This window comes from Benincasa hispida, chromosome 5 (genome assembly GCF_009727055.1).
Source record: "Benincasa hispida cultivar B227 chromosome 5, ASM972705v1, whole genome shotgun sequence".
Lineage (NCBI taxonomy): Eukaryota > Viridiplantae > Streptophyta > Magnoliopsida > Cucurbitales > Cucurbitaceae > Benincasa > Benincasa hispida.
The window spans coordinates 59,985,460-60,008,468 of NC_052353.1; the positions used below are offsets into that span (position 1 = coordinate 59,985,460).

The 23,009-nt window shown below is 32.8% G+C and overlaps 1 protein-coding gene across 1 annotated transcript; it reads right to left on the reverse strand.

The window, feature by feature from the left end:
* Nucleotides 1-1,257: 1,257 nt before the first annotated feature.
* On the reverse strand, nt 1,258-18,214 carry LOC120077889 (branched-chain-amino-acid aminotransferase-like protein 1). The gene is given in 31 exon segments (XM_039031985.1): nt 1,258-1,720; nt 2,430-2,465; nt 2,918-2,998; nt 3,464-3,535; nt 3,718-3,801; nt 4,150-4,203; nt 4,356-4,441; nt 5,309-5,360; nt 5,952-6,038; nt 6,238-6,292; nt 6,382-6,482; nt 6,584-6,772; nt 7,113-7,215; nt 7,625-7,683; nt 8,013-8,150; nt 8,651-8,674; nt 8,676-8,720; nt 8,722-8,742; nt 9,295-9,366; nt 9,915-10,013; nt 11,692-11,760; nt 13,984-14,428; nt 14,901-14,971; nt 15,306-15,431; nt 15,589-15,645; nt 16,339-16,423; nt 17,159-17,237; nt 17,334-17,397; nt 17,504-17,638; nt 17,801-17,870; nt 18,020-18,214. Coding segments are annotated over 31 exon segments (2,892 nt in total). The 5' UTR covers nt 18,124-18,214; the 3' UTR covers nt 1,258-1,591.
* Nucleotides 18,215-23,009: the final 4,795 nt, after the last annotated feature.

Sequence of the window (23,009 nt, forward strand, 5' to 3'; positions counted from 1 at the left end):
TTTGTTAAATTTAAAATATATAATATATTATATGATATTAAAAATATAATTATGCAAAAATTTTAAAATAAAATAAGTGCATAAATTAATTAGTAATAGTTTATATACAATTTAATATTTAGTGAATAATTAAATATATTTTCAAACACATTTTGAAAAATCGTTTAAACTAGAATTTAGTTTCTGAATCTATTTTCAAACACATATCTGAAAATATAAAATACAATCATATTTTCTTTGAATCCCTTATTTTCAAAATTATATTTTCAAATAGCCTACTAAATAGACCCTGAAATAACTTTTTATCATTTAAAATGTTGTTTCCTAGCCAAAGTAGATAAAGTTACAATGAATAATGAATAGAGGTCAAAAGGAATTTGTCCACACAAAAAATCTTTATTCAACAAAAGATTTTCTTTAAGCCTTCAACAAAAGAAATTAAATTAAAGATGAGGAAAGATTTAATGAAACTGCAGCCACCGGGGACCGTAGAAGAATTGGCTATCATGGTAATATTTGTTTCTTTTTCTATCTTTTCGGGTTCTCTTCAAATATTAAAAAATGAATCAAAATATTTACAAATAATAATAAAATATTACAATTTATCTACAATAGATAACGATAGACTACTATCTTTATGATATTTGCTATTAATTATAAATATTTTTAACAGTTTCATCATTTAAAATAATTTTCCTTTTCTTCTTCTCATGTTTTTTTTAGCCGACTTGAGGATAAGTCTAAACCTAGCAACCTCTATCTTGAAAACTAAGGTTAGAATTATATATAAAAAAATAAAGTATCGTGTTTGAATTGACTTTTCAAGCAATTATCATTTTGTGTGAAATACTAAAAATCAATTTAGAAAAGGTTTTAGAATATTTAACTGTCAATCTCTCTCAAAGTTTTCGAATTATGAAAATGATTTAGCACTCCCTAATCTCTTCACCTTCACTTCTAGTACGGCTTTAGTCAACAACCATCATCGTCGGTCACCTACTCCTTCAATAATTGCCGCCTATCCCTACCGCCATAAGGATAGAGGATTTAAACTTTCAATGACTTCTAACTAATAAAACTATGCTGGTGAGATAATTATTTGTGTAAATCATAATAATAATAATTTCACGTTCAATAATGTCACTTGAACAGCTACATTCGTTCTCAGTATCATCATTATTGTCACTAATTAAACTTGTCTATTTTCCAACCTTTGACATCCATGTTTTATTGAAGATTCAGTCAGCAATGGTCTAATTTACCACAATCTATTGATCTTTACATGCATTCGATGTTTGCATTTTTCAAGAACAGATAGAGATAGTTGGGTTGGGTAGATATTATACTTCTAACCATCATACGAGGCATACAGCTTATAAGCCTAATCATGCTTTGTACAAACTCAACTCGAAAAGACGTAAGCCTGGAGACTTTAATAAAATCCGTGCCTTGCATCGATGCAAAGCCTTCTTAGAACATTTATTTACTAGTGAACTTAGAAAGTCCCAACTATTGTCACCAAGTGGACAAACATGATTTCAATTTTCAATTATTTGTAACAAGGAAAATGGGACCTTGTCAAAAGATGTGTTCACTTTTTAGTGTAGGTTGGAATAGGCACTCCTGATTCTTCTGTCAGTTTCTTATATGCATTTTGCAACATTCTAGTCACAGGTCCAACATGTCCATCGCCAATTACACGCCCATCGATCTTCACAACCTGAAAAATCAAAGGAAGTTCCCCTCATTAGGTGTTCGTATCAGTTGGGATTTGGTTCGGTACTTCATCGAGTTGAAAAATAAAAATTGAACTAAAGCTTTCAATCCTACCAACATAAAGGAACTGATTTGGTTTGGTTCAACTCATTTTCCAAGTTATATGGAAAATGAATCAAACTAATCTTTTAATGGCATCTAATAGTCTAATCTTTTATCCAAATTCCAGGGAGGGTCATATAAGTTATAGTGATGGAAAAAAAATGATAAAACTTGGACTATCAAGGATACAATGAAGTGTTCATATTTTCCCAAGCTACATTTAAAACAGGTCTTAAAAAGAGGTTATGTATGACACAATATTAACAATAAGACTATGAATTAAGACAGACATATCCAGAGTCAGTATTCTAAGTAAGAAGGTTCCACGTCAATATTTCCCCTCGACACGAGAAACTGAAGGACTTTGGAGGATTTCATGTTTCCTTTAGAAGAGACTTTTGGGAACCTAGTTAGGCTTTTGCCTCATCATGGTGTACTTTATCCGGTTCAAATATTGCAGTCACGTCGCGGCTGCAATATTTTCTGGGATCGTTTTGGTAAACACCTTTGGCTTCGAGGAATGGTTCATTCCCACCTTTTGTAGTCCTCTTATATTTTTATGAACATATCTCAGTTTCCAAAAAAAAAAATTGTAGCCATAAGGTACTTACTGGGGTAAGTTCTCCCATTGTTCCAGTAGTCCATACCTGCAGAAAATCCTCTTTAGTTGAATACAGACACTTTCAAGTGATGAAAGTCTTATCTTTTTGGTTGTTGCCATTTTTTTAGTTTCAGCTATAATAACTACTATAATTAGTTTTACAGTTAATTTTTTCAAGCTAACTGTTACACTTCAAGTGCTTTGGATGATGTAGGAAAATCAATGTAGCAATGTTACAAAATGCCATTAAGTTTGAACACTAATACAAAACCTTAAGCACATGATTCATGATGATCTATTTGAATATATGTATAAACAGATGAGCCCATTTGAAATGACTTTATTTTTAGTTCATTGCTTTTAAAAATCAAAGGTTTTATCCGATCATCAAATTTTGAAAACTAAAAAGATAATTCAATGATTTTCTGAAGCATTTTCTTTCTAATAAATGCTATGCATAAAATTCAACTTTGAACACTAAAATGCAATTAAGAAAACCTCATCTGCGGTATGAAATTCTGATAGGCTGATTCTTCGCTCCTCCAATACCAACTTCTCCTTCACCACAAGATCCATAACCTGCAGCCATAAGATTAATATTGGTTAAATCAAGGTAAGGAAAAATGTCTATGCAATAAGGAAAAATGTCTATGCAATCAAACTATTATAAGTTATGGCCCTTATAGGCGGAATTCTTGAATGATGATTCATCCACATGGCACCAAATTGTGCGGCCACATAGTGTTATAGCTCGGCCTAGTAATGTATTGCTAGTATATGTAACTTAGTGTAAAGTAGAATAAATATACCTCAAAAGTAGGTAGAAGCGAGAGAGCTCATCCTAGTCAAACATCTTTGAGGAAAAGGGTGACCTCTTTTAGAAGTTGAACAGTAAGGCAGTTTATTCCTAGACGAGATCTTAGGCTAATGGATGACAGAATGTTATGCCTTACATTTGCTAGGTATGAAATGACAGAAGTTAAGGCCTAATTATGATATTTAATATGAATTCATATAGGGAACATATAAGGTGAAGTATCTTACTGTTGCTCGAGTTATTCCAGGGAGACAGTAATCAGCATGAGGTGTCAGAATATTGCCTCTTTTCACTAGAAACTGCAGAAGTAAATGTATCAATCTTATATCATTATTTCAAATCCAAGTATAGAATGTAAGCAAATGAATTTATATTTACTTTCGACATCGATAAGAAGACCTAATAAGGAGCGGAATCACAAGGGAACATGCTTGCAAAGATAATACCAAACTGCACAGAAGTTCTGAAACCTGATACTTACAATGTTTGTAGCATTTGTTTCGGACACAAAACCATCTTTGTCCAGCATGATAGCATCACCAGCATTCGCATTATTTCCTTCAATCTACACGTTTCAATAGACTCGATCAATCACAAGGGATAATCAGAATGGACTGGACACAACCCATTTGATATAGTTTCAAGTCAACCACCGATGGCCAATTCAAACAAATACAAATAAAACAGTCACTTCATGCACTAACTAAGAAATCACATAACCAGATTGTTCAGTAGATGTAATGCACACATTTGTCAATCAAAATCAAAAAGTTATTTGTGCATGGTATTGACTGCTGCCCAGCATGATATATCCAAGAAGATCATAATAAAAACATGAAAACTTTTACTGTGTTCAAAATTACTTCTTTGAAGAAATTTGTACAAAAAGGTCAAACTGTTGGAAAGTCGATACCTTCGCAAGAATGTTGTTGAGAAGATTATTGTGATGAATCTTTGAATCCAAATTCTGGATGCAAGATAAATAAATAAGTATTGATCTAACTGACTGGATGGGATTAGGAATAGTTGAGTTTAATCAACAGCATTTATTTTAACTAAAATTAGCACAAACCAAATTACAGAGAACTAGAGAAATACATGATAAAGGAATAGTCTTACATTTGGTGAGTTCCTGCGTGTTGTGGCAGTCACTAAAGTTATTCCACTCGAATTGTCGTAGACAGGAGGTTTCCATTCAGCAAGCACTGAATATAGTTACAACATACTCAAAACATTAAATCTAGAACATAGTTACAACATACTCAAAAAAATTAAATCTAGAACGCACCAGCACAAACAGATAAACCTACATTATACAAGAGCCATATTTATTCCTTGTAGGATGCTAGACTAAAAATTTTAAATTCTTCTTTCATAAAAAATGGTTCTGTTAAAATATAAATACAAGCACAAGGGTGCATAAGACATAAGACATTATCCCCAAGGAGATGAAGACTTCCAGTTGGCTTGAAGCAAAACAAAAGAAAAACTACTGAAGTATTTATAGTTGAAGCAGGCTCATCTAGAAGCAAAAATGATCCTATAAAAAGAATTCATGAAAATGAGACTGCAAATATTCAAAAGTTCCTTTATTTCTTTCTATTTGTAGCTGCTGAATTATTCCACCGAGAACCATAGTCCACAAAATCTTCCGTTCTCTTAAAACTATGGCCACTACAAATTTGAAGTACCCAAACAAAGAGCCTTTCCTAAAGATAACAACTATGCCAGTTCACTTTGTTGAACAAATGCAGAAGCTTGAAGCAGAGAGGATTCCATAAAAATAAAAGCTTGTGTGTTTCACCAGCATTATTGTATGATATGCATCAGCAATTAGGGATAGAGAAACAATTTGGATTCTTCTTTTGGATTCCATTCAAACTGTCGACTTCTTACAAATCCAAGCTTACTCATGTTCTTTTAAAATTTTCAGATGCCTGTTGGAACATACGAAAAGAGCTAATGCCAACAATAAAGTTTTCTGCATAATTATTCCATCTAGTACATTTATATCTTGAAAGAACATAAAAGCAGGCTGGTGGCATTGAAACTAGAGTAAGAATTTGCATTACCATTTAAGGTACATCCATAAAGATTGAACTGGGGACTCATTCCGGAAGTGACCTAAAGAGGAATAAAAACAAGATATAAACTTTTCACATATGAAAAATTGAAAAGGAAAAGAATAAACTCCTAATTCTTTGATCCGACATGAAGTAAACAGATGCATTATGGATGTTACAATCCTTAATGTTAACAATTATTCAGTTCACGACAGCCCCTTTATAAAATTCATTAATAAGCCACTTTAATTTAAATTAGAGAGCAATTGAAACTCCTTAAAAAAAAAAAAAAAAAAAAAAAAAAAAAAAAAAAAAAAAGAGAGAGAGAGAGAGCAATTGAAACTATGAATTCTATCCTTATTTTGAAAATAAAAGATAGCCAAATGTCCCATTCAAAAAATAATAACAATAATAATAAATAACAAATAGCCAGATGTAACCAACGAAGTAGCTTATGAACTTATTGTCATAATAGTTGACATAAACTCCGTTGATGAAAATTTTGTTTTCTAACGAAGCAGCAAAACATTTTTCTTGTTATGATTTATAACCAACTAGTTCAAATAAAATGTAAAAACAACTTTCTACAAAAATAATTCACAGAAAAGGTCAGTACAGTTAGGGAGCCAGAGGAACTTTAAAATTACACAACCTTTTTCCCACGTGTTAAAGATAATCGGATGTGTGCATTATCAAACATTCCATTCCGAATAAGCGTTCTGAAAATGGCATCCTTCACCTATGGTTGCATAAAAAAGATTACATGGATAAGCAATGCATCCTCTTTTAAGACATCAAGAAAGTGTCTAAAAGTTCCTTCCTTCCTGGATTAGATAATGCTAGAGCCAAAACCATGGAGGTCTCGAGAAGACGACATACTATACATATAACCTTTGAAAGTTCAGTGGATAGAAACAAAGTCATCCTTTGATGCTTACCTCTTCCCTAGTTGGAACATTCTGGAAAGCCAAGGCTTTTGCAGAATCAAATAACCTACAGAAGAAAAAATTTTAATTATCAAGGTTCAGCTAATGTTAACAAAGAAGATCGGCCATCTAGCTTGAGCTCCTTTTTCCACTAACCTATCTAAATGTTCATCAAGCTTAAATATTTTTCCTCGATAGACTCTAAGTCCCTCCCAGACCGAGTCTCCACCTTGGACAACAGAGTCGAACACAGAAACCTTACAACATTTAGAAGTAAAAGATGAGAAATGAAGGAAATACAGAAGTCAAAAAGAGGACTTCTTTTAACTGCATGTGTTATTTTTCCATGTAGCAGTACCTTTGCACTGTCACGAGGTAAGATCTCATCTCCCACCCATGCCAGCAGCTTCTCATTTGCAGGAACTGGAAGATCAGGAGTAGGCAAGGGAGACATGAGGAGAAGCGTTTTCTGCTTTACATGGCGCCTAAGAAAGTTGTAGAGCGGTATGGTTTGCTCAAGCAAATCGTAAAGATTAAATGGGAATGGCTGATAATGATAGAAAATTCAAGACACCTTATTAGTTTGAATGGAAGAGATTGTTAAGGTATTTGTCACAGGTGTACACGTTGGCAAAGAGATAACTGATTCGTCATAAATGGTATATTCCTATCATGTTATGTTATAAAAATAGTGAACTCATTTTACTATTAGCAACATATCATTAATTTTAGTGTTCAAAGCATGAAAGAGTCAAGTTTTGAGAACAAAACTCACTCAGAAATACAAAAAGATATTCAAGAGCTTCAACCAAAAATGTAAGCCTTAGAAAGGTGTCAATGGCAAGAAAATCTTTTACTCGAAGAAAAAATACAGAGTAAAGACATACCAAAGGATGTTTTCTTGGTGCCTCAAAAGCTGTTGATTTATGTACAGTTTTATACCACCATGGAGCCCATATACCATCTATTGCTTTGGGACCAGCTTCCCATCTGAAAATGATTGTAAGTTATCATGATAAGCTTATCAAGACCTGCAATAAACAGGGACATAATATACCAGCCATCATAAAATACAAAAGAAGATACATTGACTAAATATTTTAAATATCAAAAGCTAACTACAAGCCAAGAGGTCGAGAGAGATGAGAGAGAGACAGATGCATTATATGTCGGCTCTTGTGATTAAATAGATTATATTTCTACAGTCGAAGCCTTTAGTGGAACTGCCTCCAAAAGACAACAAATTTTAGGATTGAAGATAGTACAATAGTCTCTAAAACAATTACTAGTTTCACAACTTTAAAGAAAATTACGATTTCAATTTCCATCCTGTTTGGTCGCAAATGGAAAGGTAATATATAAAGTTATTTAACTTTCTAAAGGAACAGGAACTCCATACTTCAGCATTTTGTGTTGAAAAGGAATGTTGAGGTCTTCACAAAGACCCCGTAAAGTTGCCTGCAGACCAATAAAACAGAGAAAACCAAATGTAACAAATCAATATGATGAATTAAGTCAATCTAGACTAAAAGAATAAGCAACTGAAAGTAGCGGGAATGCAATAGAGAGATCTTAAATTAATAGGTCCTCTTGCATTGTCATTTCCAGAGTAATAATTTACATTCATTAAAAAAATTAATAACAACGTCTCATTAATTGAATTGAAGTCTCCACAAGGATTCAAGGACCAGAATGAATGTGCTATATCATGCACATGCAAATTGTAATTACCACTTCCTACATTAACAACCTTTTGGATTTGATTCTAATTCAGAAAGAAGTAGAACCTCGGGATCCTTTTGAAGTTCAGCTGCATCAATGATAGGAGGGGGTCTTCCCAAGTCTTTAAGCTCATTGTAAACAGATACCAATTGTGAGAAGCCCAATTCAGAAAAGGTTGCAGGCATGACCTTGTCATAGGATGGCTGAGACAAGTTCATTCATTGTCAAGAAAGGTAAATAGAGAGTGGGTTGTCCATCAATGAAACTGTGAATAATGTATAAGGAATAACAAATAAAACCCAACAGAATACAAGAATAATATAGGTTTCTACAAACTTTCGCGAGACTTTCAGTATTATCATTTATATATTAGGAGTACTATATATAATAAATATTATGGACAATTTCCGTCGAATTTCTTTGTCACAAGTTCAAAATTCGACCCTTGATTTTGTTAACAAGAATAGGAAATTGTCCAAAAATTTATTGTCTTATAAAAAAAAAACCATTTTTCAAGATCCTCTCCTGAGCAAGGTAATTGTGTAATAATTGATTTTATTTTTCAATAATCATGCATAATCCATATAAGAGGTAACAATATTATGAGGTTAATGCAAGTATATGACTATTCATTCCTTTGTAACCTTGTAGATACCAAAATAAAGGTAAATGAAGAAATAAATTTCCCAAGTATCTTACCAACAAGATCAAGTGGATTTCTTATCAAATATGAGGTGCCTTCCTTTCTTCACCAGATCACTAATCAAGACGAGGTACTTTTTGTTTTGCTATATGCTGTATGGATATCAAAAAGTGAAAAAAAAAATAAACATGAAACTACAAAAATGATGTACAATTAGTTAAGCAAGTATACAGTTTCCTTATCTATATCTTTTTTGTTTTATCCACTCTGTGCATGTACAGATGATTTTTTTTTTTTTTTTTTTTTTTTTTTGAAAAAGATGTACAGATGAATTATATACAATGATTAAGCTGTAGCATTTGAATTCCATACTAATGTCTTTATTCCCATGCAACATTGATGAACCGTCCATCATCTTTGAATTGATTGAACAAACTCTGAAGACCTCAAAAACAAATAAGAGAAAGAACAGGAAAATGCAGCATTGTCCATTTACTCTCTCTCTCATCCATACATCATGCAGGGACTACACATTTTGATTTTTTATGTTATAATCTAAGCATTTATGATGAGCAATTCCTCGTCATGGCCTTTCAAAAATTCAGTGTCTTATTACTTATTAGTCAAAAGCATACAGTCAATCCATCCAGAAGTCATGTACGTACATCAAGGAACACAATTCAATAGGGTATAGTTCACATTACCTTGCAAAATCGGAACTTCTTTTCTCCTGGTGCAAAAATGATTTGCTTTATGACCTTATTTCCATCAGGTTCCTATAGCAAGCAGGCAAAAAGGCCTATGAGGGTGATATAACAACCACCCGTACATATGGTGACTTTTCCTTTATACTTTTCAAGCAACATAGTACTGTAGATATCGGCTACTTTTGAACAAGATTTGTGCATCCAATGCCAACAGTTTAATACAAAAATTGTGTTTCTTCTTTCTTTCTCATCTTTTTTTCAGTTTCTGTTGGCCTCCTAACTAATTTTGCAATACAACCACCTAATCCTATAGGCTACAACTTTTGGCATCTAAAAAGACAAAGAATATTTAATTCCAACATACAAGGTAGGCATCATAATTTTAACCAACAGCCTTCCAAGGCAACAAGACGACATAAAGCTTACTACTTTTCCTGCCAAACCATGGTGGTTAAATTTAGCACTTTTGCACTCAAAAATGATGAACAAAGTTTTTGTGTTTGTTGTGGAACGTTGTACCGATTCATATGGTACACCACTCCCGACCTTCAAAGTTCAAACAACTGGCACAAACTAGAAGTTAAAACAAATGAAGATGCTATGCTTGATATACAAACCATTTTGGATAGTAGCTCCTCACGGTATGGCCTATCATAACCTGTCACCCGTAGGAAATTTGCATAGAGTGGTTCATCTAGCACTTCCATGTCATCCCTCTGAGGACCAAAACGGTGCGTAATAGAAGTGAGGTGAGAAAGAAACAAGTTTTGTTGAAAAATTATGCAAAAAAACATTCAATGTTATATAGTAGTTGTATCTAATCTTCTCCATATTCAACTTGACAGAAAAAAAGAATATCAAATGGCATTACGTCCTCAAAAACACATTCACTCCCAGATACAATTCAAATCAGAAACTAATAGTGCATAACAACTGTAGTCATGAAACATTAGCTGGTAACTTTTTTTTTAAGAAGAAATTCGTTAGAAGGTTGGTTCATTAAAACTACTTTCAATGAGTTAAAATGATTAATCCAGATGTATAGCTCTACTACCTAAGATTGAAGAAGAAGATAGTTATAAGTTATTACATATTACTTCAACAATGCAAACAGCATTAAACGAGCAAAGAGAAACGGCTGAGGTTTTTATCCGAAAATGCTGGCCAGAAAAGTATTTTTTTTCCAATCCTAAACCCAGATGGTTGAATAAAGACAAGGACGCCTCCAACTATCTCCACAATAGTGTGAATATTATCCACTTTGGGCATAAACCCTCATGAACTTTGCTTTTGGTTTCACCCTCGAAAGGCCTTACACAAATGGAGGATAATTGGTCCTCCCTTATATAACCCATAATCCTTCCCTTACCTAACCAATGTGGGACTTTGGTCGCATTCCCCAACAATCCTCCCCTCGAATAAATAAGGACGCACCCAAGCCCTCTTCCTTAAATAGTCACACAATCATGCCCATGACTACTTCCAAGGCTCCACTAGTACATCTTTGTTCAGCATTTAAGGATTCTATCGACATGGCTAAGTTAGGGACAATGGCCTCTGAATACACTTGATAAGGATAAGGACCCTCCAACTATCTCCACACAATGGTATGACATTGTCTCACTTTGGACATAAACCCCGTGGTTTTGCTTTTGGTTTTTCACCCGAAACAGGCCTCACCCCAATGGAGATGTTGCCCTCCTTATATACCCATGATGCCTCCCTTAAATCTAAACCAAATGTGGGACTTTGGGTCAACATCCCAACAATGGTAAATAGCTACATTGATGCTCAAAGTCAAAATCTCAAAAACAGTTGAAAGATGACTTTTGACTCGATTGTCCCAAATTTCCAAATAGTGCGCTAACTGTCCTGTCTCAAGCAGAAAAGCAACTACATACACAAAAGCAGATGAAATCATCAAATCATCACCTATATAGACAGATTGACCGCGCCATGGAAGAGAGAAAAGCTATAGTTTATTGAAACCCATTTTTAGAAATACATTACCCTGCAAACCAAAAAAATATTGCAAACAGCCAACACAAAATACCAAAATACTCTAGCTGTTTTCATCCCCTATCCCTTTCCATTTTCTCGGTAACCAAACAGAGAAAGCAAGCAATGGAGTATCACATAAAGATGACAGTAAATCAAAAGCTAAATCATTGAGTAACATATGATTAACCACAATGGGTGAAGAGAAAAGCTATAATTCATGAAACCCATTAAAGAAAAACCATTACTCATGCAATCAAAACAATGCAACAGCCACCAACACATCAATTCCACAACACAACACTCTCCAGCTCTTCTTTTCCCCATTTTCTCAGCAAACAAACAGAGTAAACAAGAATGCTAGCAACAGAAGGACGGAGAAAACTCAAAAAGCACCTGGGCAAAAGAGTACATAAGGCTAGTACTGAGCGATCTCGGAGTAGACCATAAGTGAATCACCTCCACCTCCCCCATCGCAAGACACAGAGCTCGAGAATCAAAATGCGCTGAGGCCGAGCTTACAGACCCTGAAATGGATAAAAGGGAAGATTGAAAAATTGAAGAAAAGTTCGAAGCCTTGAACAAAAAAAAAAGGAGATTAAATGATGCGTATATGAAATGGGTATTACCTGTTTGATTTTCCCTTTTAATGGTACAAGCATCCGAGTGATTTCTGTACCGTGTTTATTCTCAATGAATACGTTGTCCTCCACTCAATTGATCCTCGACATTTCAAAGAATTATTGTGTACAAAATAGAGAGAAACCCATCAAAGCTGAAAAGGGAAGCAAATCAAGACGAAACGCCACGTAACACAATGCAACCAATATCTGAATGAAACCCACTACTCAAAATCCTTTTTTTAATGTGTTCATTTCATTTTATTCTCAAGAAATCCTGTTCTTAGCTTTTTCTTTTTCTTTTTCTTTCCATTCTTGAGACAAATGTTGATTGAGTTATGTTTGACAAAATACTATCTATAAAAAAATTAAAAGAAAAATAAACATTTTTTATTAATACGTAGAGCATACTTAAACACAAAATTTTGATTCTATTGAAAAGAGTTAGTATGCTATCATTAGATGAAGTTAAAGTTACCAGTTTTAAAATTATAAATAATCTTTTGTATACTAAAGTATCTAGTGATAGCAATGGCTCTTAAAAAAAAAAAAAAAAGATAGTACATAAACAACCCATTGAAACTTTTTAAAGATTGTGAACCAAATTAAAAGAAATATTAAAACGTTAGAAATTAAAATATACATTTATCATTTTATTAATTGAAATTTTAGGACAAATATACGTTCAAAATATGGATAAGATTGTCAAATTGAGTATAGTTTAATTGACATCCAATTATACTAGAAATTATGAGATCTGTAATTCGAATCTCCTTATCCCAATTATATTTAAAAAAATATGGATGAGATTAAAATAATTTATTGTTTTTTTCACTAAACCTCCTTCACCTGTAGTGATGCCAAATCAAACAGAAACTTCCTTTTCAGCCTATTCAATTCAATGTATCACTTCCCTTTTTCATTGTCACATTCCATATAAGTTTAGCAAAATTACACATAGAATAACACCTTTATTTTAATATCATTTGTCAATGTACTTTCAGAATTATTTAGTTTTAGCCCTTTAGCTTTAAACATCCAATTTTAGTTCATATATTTTCAATAAATCTTTAAGTTAATCCATACTAGTTTATCATTGATTTTTTCAAAAATTTTGTAATATATATTAACATTTTTACTATAGTTTTTAAAACATAATCACACAATGTACATTTTTACATGAAAATTATTACTATTATATAATCTTTGGAGTACTAAATTCAGGATTTATTAAAAATATAAAGATTACTATTAAACATTTGAAAATATATGAACTAATATTGAATAAAGTTTAAAGTATAATGATCAAAATAATATTTTAATCTTTTTTTTCTACATTCAATGCATCTTTTAAGTTAGTCTCTACTAGTTTATTGTTCTTTGATTCATTAGCATTTTTACTATAATTTCTCAAAACATGATCACATATTTTACACTCTGGTATGAAAATTATTATTATTATCTAACCAATTTCAATAAAATTTAATTTTGGAGTACTAAATTCAAGATTTATTAAAATTATAAAGACTAAAATTAGACATTTAACAATACAGACACTAATATTGAATAAACTCTAAAATATAAAGATGAAAATGATATTTACACCATTTTTTTTTCTAATTTCTTGCTTCTTCTTCTTTTTTTTTTTTTGGATATGCTAAATACATTATTTGATCTATAAGAAGCCTACAAAATCATTTTTCTTTCATCTTAAATATTTTTAACTGAATAACCAAATAACAATTTTACTTTTTTTAAAAATACAATCAAGATTGAAGGATTCGAATCACAGATATCTCCATCATTAACACATACAATATATCGGTTGAGTTAGGTTCGCTTTAGAATAAAGACTAAAATATTAAATTGTCTTAATTCTGTCCATACATTTTGCACTTACAAGAGAAAATAAAACAACAGAAATTGAAAAGTTATATGTAAACAAGAGAGAGTATATTGAACACAACTATCTATAAAATTTAATCATGGAACTAATATCTTCAAAGTTCAAACCAGAACTCCCGCTATTGTTTCTTTTACAATAATCATTAAGAATGGCTGAGAGAGCGAAGTTAGACCAATGTATCAAAGAAAGCTACTTGAATTTCAGAGTAAACAATCTAATACTTGATCTACCGTATGAGTACATGTAAGGTAGCAAGTTCATGGGTTTTAAATCATCTGTTACATCACAGATACTAAGATTAGCCTGTTCTACGAGACCTAGAAAACAATTAAACGTGTCGATATTGCGAATTACAGAAGCAATATATGCCATCGGCCGATCCCTTGAACCAAAACCCACAATACCATTACAGCATACTTTGCTTGCACAAGCTTTGAATCCATGGCTTCCATCATCTACATCATTTTCATGATTTGCATCATCGACATGTTCACTCCCCTGAAAAGAGTGTGTGGAACTACCAAATTGCTTTGGTCGCAAAAGAATGGAAAGAACACGAACAAGGTGCGGGAGACAAACCGGATCGTATATTACATCTGCACCTAACCTGCACGAGGTGGATTGTTTCAACTTTGGAGAACATTTCATTTCTAAGTAGAAGAGTCATTTTCTATATACATTGTTATGCTAAGGAGAGTAACTTTATGGATAACCAATTAGGGGGTGTTTGGGTCCTCAACTTCAAGTGGGTGGAGTGGGCTAAGTTTGGATTCCAATTATAATAGTTAGTGTTTCCAACTATTATAACCTATCACTAACTATAGTATTACTATTTCAAATTCCTTTTTGTTACGGTGATTATTATTTTCTACTCATCCTCTCTTTCCCTCTTTGTTACAAGGTTTACTATTTCCTACCCAACACCAACATAAACTATTATTATAATCCAGACTAAAATTTTCTGCACAGACTATTATAACCTACAGACTATAATAACTAACTAACTGTGCCCCAAACACCCCCTTATCTATATTTTGTATAAAAAGAAAGGTATATCAAACCATAAAGTGGAAACTCACACAATATTTGGTGCAAAAACTTGGAGTTCCCTTTCTGATGCTGATTCCCATGGAAGATGTATGCATTCCACCTAAGATTCATATTTTTCTCTCATTATAAACTGCCACATGAAAGCCTCCCTTTTTTACTTTTTAATAATATCTGTGAGTGTTCAGATCAACTTATGTGTACCTCGACTAATCTTAAGAGACAACCCACTAACCATACGACATTTGGATGTCAAGGAAACTCGTATAATATTAAATCCTAAATAAGTGGCTACCATAGATTGAACTCATTCCCTCTTAGTCCTTTATTTACCACTAGTCTGGTTGGTTATAACTATAAGCATGTAAACATGTAAAGAGATCAAGGGCTTCAGAGAACTACAGGCATGTATGGAACTCCTAAAAATAAGCACTTACAGTTTGAAGATCCTCATTAGTTCTTTCTGGTGTAGCAGTTCCAGAGCTGAGACAGCACAACCCGTTCAACCCTAAATTATCCTTCATATTTGCTAATGTTGAAGGGTCACCATCACTTAACACTATCTGTTTAAACAGTTGCCAACTTTGTGGTAAAGTGAAAAGTCCACATTGATGGAAAATTTTAATGATGCTATCCAAAACAATGCAAGCTTTGAAAGTTTTGTCAACATAAAAAGCAAGGTTTATTGTACTAATCAATCAAAAATTTCCAGTAACATACCTTTGATGCTTTGACGTGAGCAAGGCAGATTCCAACCAAACCCACACCTGAACCAACCTGTTTTCAAGTAAAACATGGCAAGAAAAATTAAGGAAATCTTTGGAGGTGTTTGGATCAAAGGTTAGGTTTGTGTAACCTAAGTTAAAATGTTGAACTGGTGTTTGATGTATGGGTTTACTTATCTTAGACTATGAATGTATTAACCATATTGGCTACATATTCCAAATTATAAACATTTAAACTCATCTTTTATACTCGTACTAAATTCAACAAAATCATTAACTCACAAACCACAAGTTAAACAAACCCTAGTTCTATAGTATATTATGCTGTACAATCTAAAAACAGATTAAAGAAATTCAAGTTTCCTAATCCCAAAGGCCAAATTTCATAAATTCAAACTTACTAAAACTGTGAGCCGAACATCTCCTGCAGATTAGAATTAACTGGTAAGGTTGAAGAATAAAATGTGCTAACACAGGATAGCCATTGTAAACACAAAAAGATATAAATGGTACTTGTGTCTCTTATTTCTTTTTATAAATTGAAAAAAAAAATAAATAGATAACGATGAAAATTACTTAAATCATCAAAAGGGTATGTTCACCCTAACAACGTATGATTTGAATAACAAGAAAATTGTTTGAGTATAATGACCGACCATCAAGGCATCTAATTTCCACAGTTCAGATTGCGAAAGTAAGGAACTTTTGGACTGGATTAAAGGCAGAAATAGATGTACTACTTTACCTCAAAGCATTCTCTTGTCGAGAAAATATCTGGAAACGAGAGTATCAATTCTGAAAGATATAGACTTGAAGGCCAGATTGAACACCTGTATCGCACAAAGAATTACGGACTTGAAACAACTTTGCAAGATAATCTCAACTTGATATAACAGTCAAGAAATTGCCATAGAGTTGTAAACATTGCATTGATTGAGTATAAAAGATTTTGTAGATACCATTTAATCAATATATGTGAAGACCCATTGACTGACATTTCGACCAACCTTTTCTTCTTTTGGAAAAGGAAGCAATAGGCTTATATTTAAACTTCATTTTCAAAGCCCGAGATTCAGTATTTTGATAACAATAACTCAAATCAAAATACTTACATCAAAGTTGAATTTGTAATTTGATTGCAGGATTAACTAGACATAAAATAATCAATAAACAAAACACTTTCTCTTTCCTTTTATGAGAACTACATTAATTAAGAAGAATGAAAGAATGAAAGCCTCATCACCAATCAAAAAAGGGGGATTAGACCAGAACAATAAAGATTGGAATCTGGATAACAGCCTAACAGAGAAGATATGCATGAAATTTATTATATTTAGCTGTTCCAACTATAAGCTATAACTTATAGCAAATGCACATCAATCCAGATGGTAAAGCAATGTTCCAAGTATATCAATGTATCTAGCATACATAACGCTTGAAGGGAAAAATGTAAATCAGATGAATAATAACGAGAAATTCTAAAGAAAAAAATCCTCCACAAATTATTATGCTAACACGAGAAGAAAATAAGATAACTTAAACAAAGTTGTGAGTGTGAAGCATTCCCTGTATCACCTTCAAGCATGTTGAGAGAGCATTGTAATGGGACGACAAATTTCCTCAACGTTTGGCAACTCAAAGAACCTAAAAGAACCAATTCAATGCAAGTAAGTATGGCTGCAAAACCAAATTATTGACTACTTCCGTCACCAACAATACAAAAATGAAGAAAACAGTTACCATCTCGAAAAAGGAAAGAAACAAATTTGGAGATTCTTGCACTTTCTTTCCCCAGATTCTCATCCTATCAAACAAGAATTCTTATCATTCAAGAGCAAGGAAAAAATAGCCAATGGATTCTCATGTGCAAATGAATCAAGGTAAAAGTATTTCCTTCTTCAGCAGCTTACCTTCCATGAAACCATGTAATGAGCATATAATTCATAAAACTCATCCAACACTTCAACTTGACTTAACTCAACTTCAGATATTAATTTCTTTAGAAAATTCTTCAGATATGGTACATGAAAATGGTTCATTTCTTGCTGACAAAAAGTAGGAAACAGAGAAATAAGTAAACTTAAATACCAAAAGTTATGTTATTCCAATAGCAGAAAGCACAGAATCCAATTCAACAAATGCCAAGAACATGTAATTGTTTAAATTGAATCCAATTAAAACAATGAAATGGTGTTTAGAATCTCTACAGCTTTGGTAATACAATGATCCCAAATGAATTTCTGCACTGTCTCGTTCACCAACCCGCTACCCAATTCCCTAAAAGAGACGAAAAGAAACATTAACCATCTCGATTTAAGAAACCCAGATAAAGGAATCGAGAAGAAATGGGTCATCCATCTCCATTTCCAGTAAATAGAAAGCGCGGTAGTATGAGAGAGAATTTTTCAGCTGAAGTTAAGTGATACCTGGCCATGGAAACTAAGGAATCAGCTGGCTCCATGGCGAGGAAAGCAGAGAGAAAATGGAGGCTAGGAGGAACAGAGACGTCGATCCCGAGCTCCTCCGCCATGGTTGATGTTGATGGTCGTGTTGCTCAGATAGTTTGAGCAAAAGCGATCAAATGCAATGGAAACTGAAAAAGCGGCGTAAATAAATCGGCCAGATAATTGCCCAAAATACCTATTTGAAAGGTAGAAAATGCCAAAATACCTATTGTATTTTTGCGTGCGAGAGCGAGATAAGTGAAAGCAAAAAGCAAAAGCAAGATTACTTTTCCTTGTGCATGTGAGTATAATTCGGTAATTTTACCCCAATTTGACATCAGCAAATAGTCCTTTGGTATTTTTTTTATAAAAAAAATAGGACATTTCGGATTTTTTACCTAATTTTTGGGTTATTCATCCGTCGGACCCATCCAAATAGCGAGAACAAAGCAATGGAACAAATATATATATATATATAATTTAATGAGTAGTTACCAGTATATATGATATACTTTCAATGGATTGTTATCCTATTTTGCATGTAGGTATATATGAGATATACTACATTTTATAATTGTGAAAACTTATTGGTGTAATCTTTGTGAATTATGTTTATTTTTCATGATCTACTGTTTATATTTTATGTACATTTCATTTATGTTACTCATTGAAAGATTGTCGAAGATGTATGATTGAGTTTGAGCGTACTTAGCAAAACCTTTTTCACTTGAGTAGAAAAAAATAGAAAAGAAATACCCTATAATATATAGAATCAACTTTTAACCATTTTTTTTATGCAAGGTATATATATATATATATAATCTTACTTAAACATTTAAGATATAATATATAACTCGGTATATAAAAAATATAAAACAAAAATAAAGCACCTATTGGATGTACAACTGGATATATGTGTCACATTGTACTTTAATCATATGCCTATTTTACACTTAAATATACATGTGTGTATACAAAATCTATATAACTATCACTAACCCAGAGCAATATTCAACAACACTACTACAAAACTGGGCTTTAATGTCAATTTAAAACTGACATTATAGGGGTACAATGTCGGTTGAAAACTGATATCAAAGATCGTGTTATAAAATGTCTTTAATGTCGACTTTAAAACCGATATGATAGATGATCAAGATTTCAATGTCAGATATCTTTAATGTTGGTATTCAATTGACATTGAACATCATCTTCAATATCGGTTTTGTCAATAATTGTCTGATATTAAATGTCTATCATTGTTTTTCATTGAAAAATAAAAAAAATATATACATATTTTTTTTTTTTGCTTACGCACGTGCAAATCAATATATTTCTTTTTTTTTTTAATAAAAACTATAATATTTCTCTTTTACCTATACATTGTTTTTGTATATACAACTCAACTTTCAACAAACACAAATATTAATTAATTCACAACAAAGAAAGTGATAAATTGTTTAACTAAGTAACATATCAATAAGTTACATTGATCAATATATAAATAGAGCTCTAAAGTCTAAAGAATGAGACTTAAACCTAATAAACAATATAGCTTATAAACTTAAGAATACAAACTAAACAAAGTTATCAAACCTAGCCACTCAACTTAATAATTTAAAGAAGTTCAACTCAATTATTCGGCTTCTAGTAAATCTTATGGGTCTCATGCCTAGATATATGTATGAATTGGCTTTAAAGGTTGTTGCAGAGAATGTATCAATGTTGAAATCAGTCCACTCTGAGCAGTGTTCTCTCAAGAAACAAAATAACACAACAGGAGGAATATTCTAGCAAGAAAGAGAAAAATGAAAAACAAACAAACTATAAGGTTTTCTGATAAACAACTAGGAAATGGACAATAAAATACCAATTAGAAACACCAAAACAAGAGGGAAAATGGGCAATAACATACTAATTAGAAATAACAAAGTACGAGGTTGTGTTAGAAAATACGAGTAATATCTAATGTGGACTAACCTATTTATTTTCAAAAACTAAGGCAACATCACCTTACAACTCTTTTTACTGAACAAATATAAAAGAAAAACGGTTGAAACTAGATAACATACTTTACTCATAAACAACTTAAAAAACTATTACCAATATCAATACTTTATCCAAAAAAGTGTTTACAATTCAGAGAGTTATCCAAAAAGAAAACCAAAACAAAAACAAAAACACACAAACAAACAAATGGATTCAAAAGGAGCAGAACATAGACATGAAAGAATCAAAAGATCGTTCCCTAGTGCTTCGACGATATTACTTCAACCAATAACAAATATAACCAACAAACTAAAAGACTGATATAATGTTATTCAAAAAATTATCTAGGATAACATTGCATGGAGAAAAATTCTTAGAGATATACATAACTATTTGTATCTTTGACAAACTATTAGAAGGAACTCTGACGAGGCAGTCCTCCAGTGCTTTCACATACACTGCAAGGTCATCAGTACAGCTGCATGAAGAAATAATCCAAATGAAATTAAATATAAAAGTTTCTTTCAATGTTATACCGTGTTATTGCTCATGCACACTTTATGCGATATTACTTCTAAATATGCGTTGTTAACTATATGCTTGTAGTATGCTATAGGGTAATGTGTGTCACAAGTTTCCTTGTGCTGAAACCAAGTATAATTCCAACGCAAGTTTTCTCAAAATAATCCGAGGTCGAACACAAGGATTATTTTCGTTAATATGTTATTTTGTGATACATGCGACCGATTTTACAATTAATAAAAGATTTGGTTTGTACATGAATTTAAATTGCGATAAACTTAAATTACGTTGATATAATAAAAGTGCGTTAAAAGGTAAATCCTAAAACTAACATGATACAAGATACAAGATACATAATATATGATACTGAGTTCGAGACTAACTGTGAAGTTTATACAAAGGATCGTGGTATGGATGGCAAGTCTTTATGGATGAATCGGAAATAGGAAGAATAAGTAGTAAAAACATCGCAAGTTTGTTAATTGCGTTAAAGATATAACTAAGGTTCCGCTTTCCTTTGGCGTACACCTCGCTATGATCGGTCGTGTTCCCATATCTCTATGGTGAAACAGGGATGAATGTGATGACGCAAGGTTGCTTCCATCTCTAAAGTACTTCTCGTTTTAGTTAACGTATTCTTCCAACCCTCTCTGATAGGCGGAATAACATCTTCACTTCTACTCTCATAGGTGAAGATGCCATCTAGTATACTTTAGCTAAACACAATTATTTCTTTAACATAGATTAATTTACTTGCTTAATTCTTACTAATTACCCAGAGAATTAAGAAAACATCATGGAGAAGGTGAACATGGATGAACGGAAATAGACAGAGAGATGATAATGGAAATGATCATGACAATTAAATATTAAGATTAAGCGTCTGATACATGGTGTGAATGTTAGAGTAAAGAAGATGAGTACAAGTGATTTAAAAGAGATAGAAAACAAATACAGAAGAGTGTCAACGTCTTGACACAGATCTGGATGGAGGTTTTGCTTGCCGGCGTGTGGAATGGATGAAGAGGAGAACTTCCCTCTCAAGCTTGCTCTTCTGGTAGAAGTGACCTTCGTACAGAGCTTTAACGTTCGGGGATTGGAAGGATTCCTTGCCTAGAGACTTACTTCTCGCCTTGTCTCTTGATTCTTCCTGGATCTTTTCTGAAAATTGCTTCAGATCAGTCTCTCTCTCAGATCAATATTACACGTTTCTATGTATTCCAGTACTCAAGTATCAAGTCTCAAGTATTCCTGTATTCTCGTATATCTTTCAATGGAATTGCAAAAGCTATTTATAGGCGAAGCTTTGACTCTTTGTAGTGTGGTCCCCACTATTATTGTTAAGGCAGTTCCTGAAATTGTGGAGTGAATATTCCTTATATTACGCAATCAATCCCGCAAAAAATGCACAATTGAAAGCTGTAAACGCGGTCTGAATCCTCCACAATTGCGTTGCTCTTTACATCTTCGATCGTTTGCCCACATTCGGTGTTGTTTTTTATTACCGCATGCGGTTGAAATTTCATTGATCGCAAAGCTCTTGATCGATTGTCGCATGCGTCATCATTGCATTGATCGTCTCTTCATTATTGATTGACGGGCGCAATGCGACGTAGATGCGTTGTCCATTTTATCTCTGAGCCATGAACACATGGGTGACTTGATTTCCTGTAAAACAGACTTGAAACATTCTATTCTACCATCGCAATGGCGTCAGTGGGTGTATTGACGAGAATTTATAAATTCTCGCATTTCTTAGCCAATTTCTATACTTTCGACGCAATTTTTCTTTCTTTTAGCCGCAATATCTAAATAGAATAGTATAAATAACTTGTATTTCTACAAGTTATCAGAAATATACTCCTCTGCCACTATAACACACTCCAAAATACCCCTCTTCTACCGACTCACTAGCTCATGGCATTTCTAGTCGGCTAACTGCACTAGCCATGGGTATCGATTTCTATTTCTGGATCCCTGCCAACTCGTACCCCTTAATTGGTTTCCACTAGCTGACTCATAACTGGGGGTCGGGATCCCCTATCTCTCGACCCTACTACAGCCTCATCGCCTCTTTGCAACTGCTCGTCATCTGCCAACTCGTACCCCTGAATTGGCTTCCACTAGAAAATGTAAGATGTTACCTTGTGAGTTTATGTTAAAGATGAAGTCATGTGGGTATCAGGTGCCTCGGTGAATTTTGATTATTTTGAATGTTTGGAATTTGAAACTGTTTTAAATTTAAGTTGGTTCTAATTAGTTGTTTGAGTTGAGAACTTTGAAAATTTGCAGTTACATTTTCATTTCTCTTAAAGAGTATTATTATTAATGGTCTAATATTGGTTATTGTGGAGTTGGTGCTTGGAATAACATTTCTTTTGAATGGTACTCTGCTTAGAATCATTAAAATTGACAAAGCGAGAGATGTACATCTCGTTATTGTGTATATCAAATTATACTC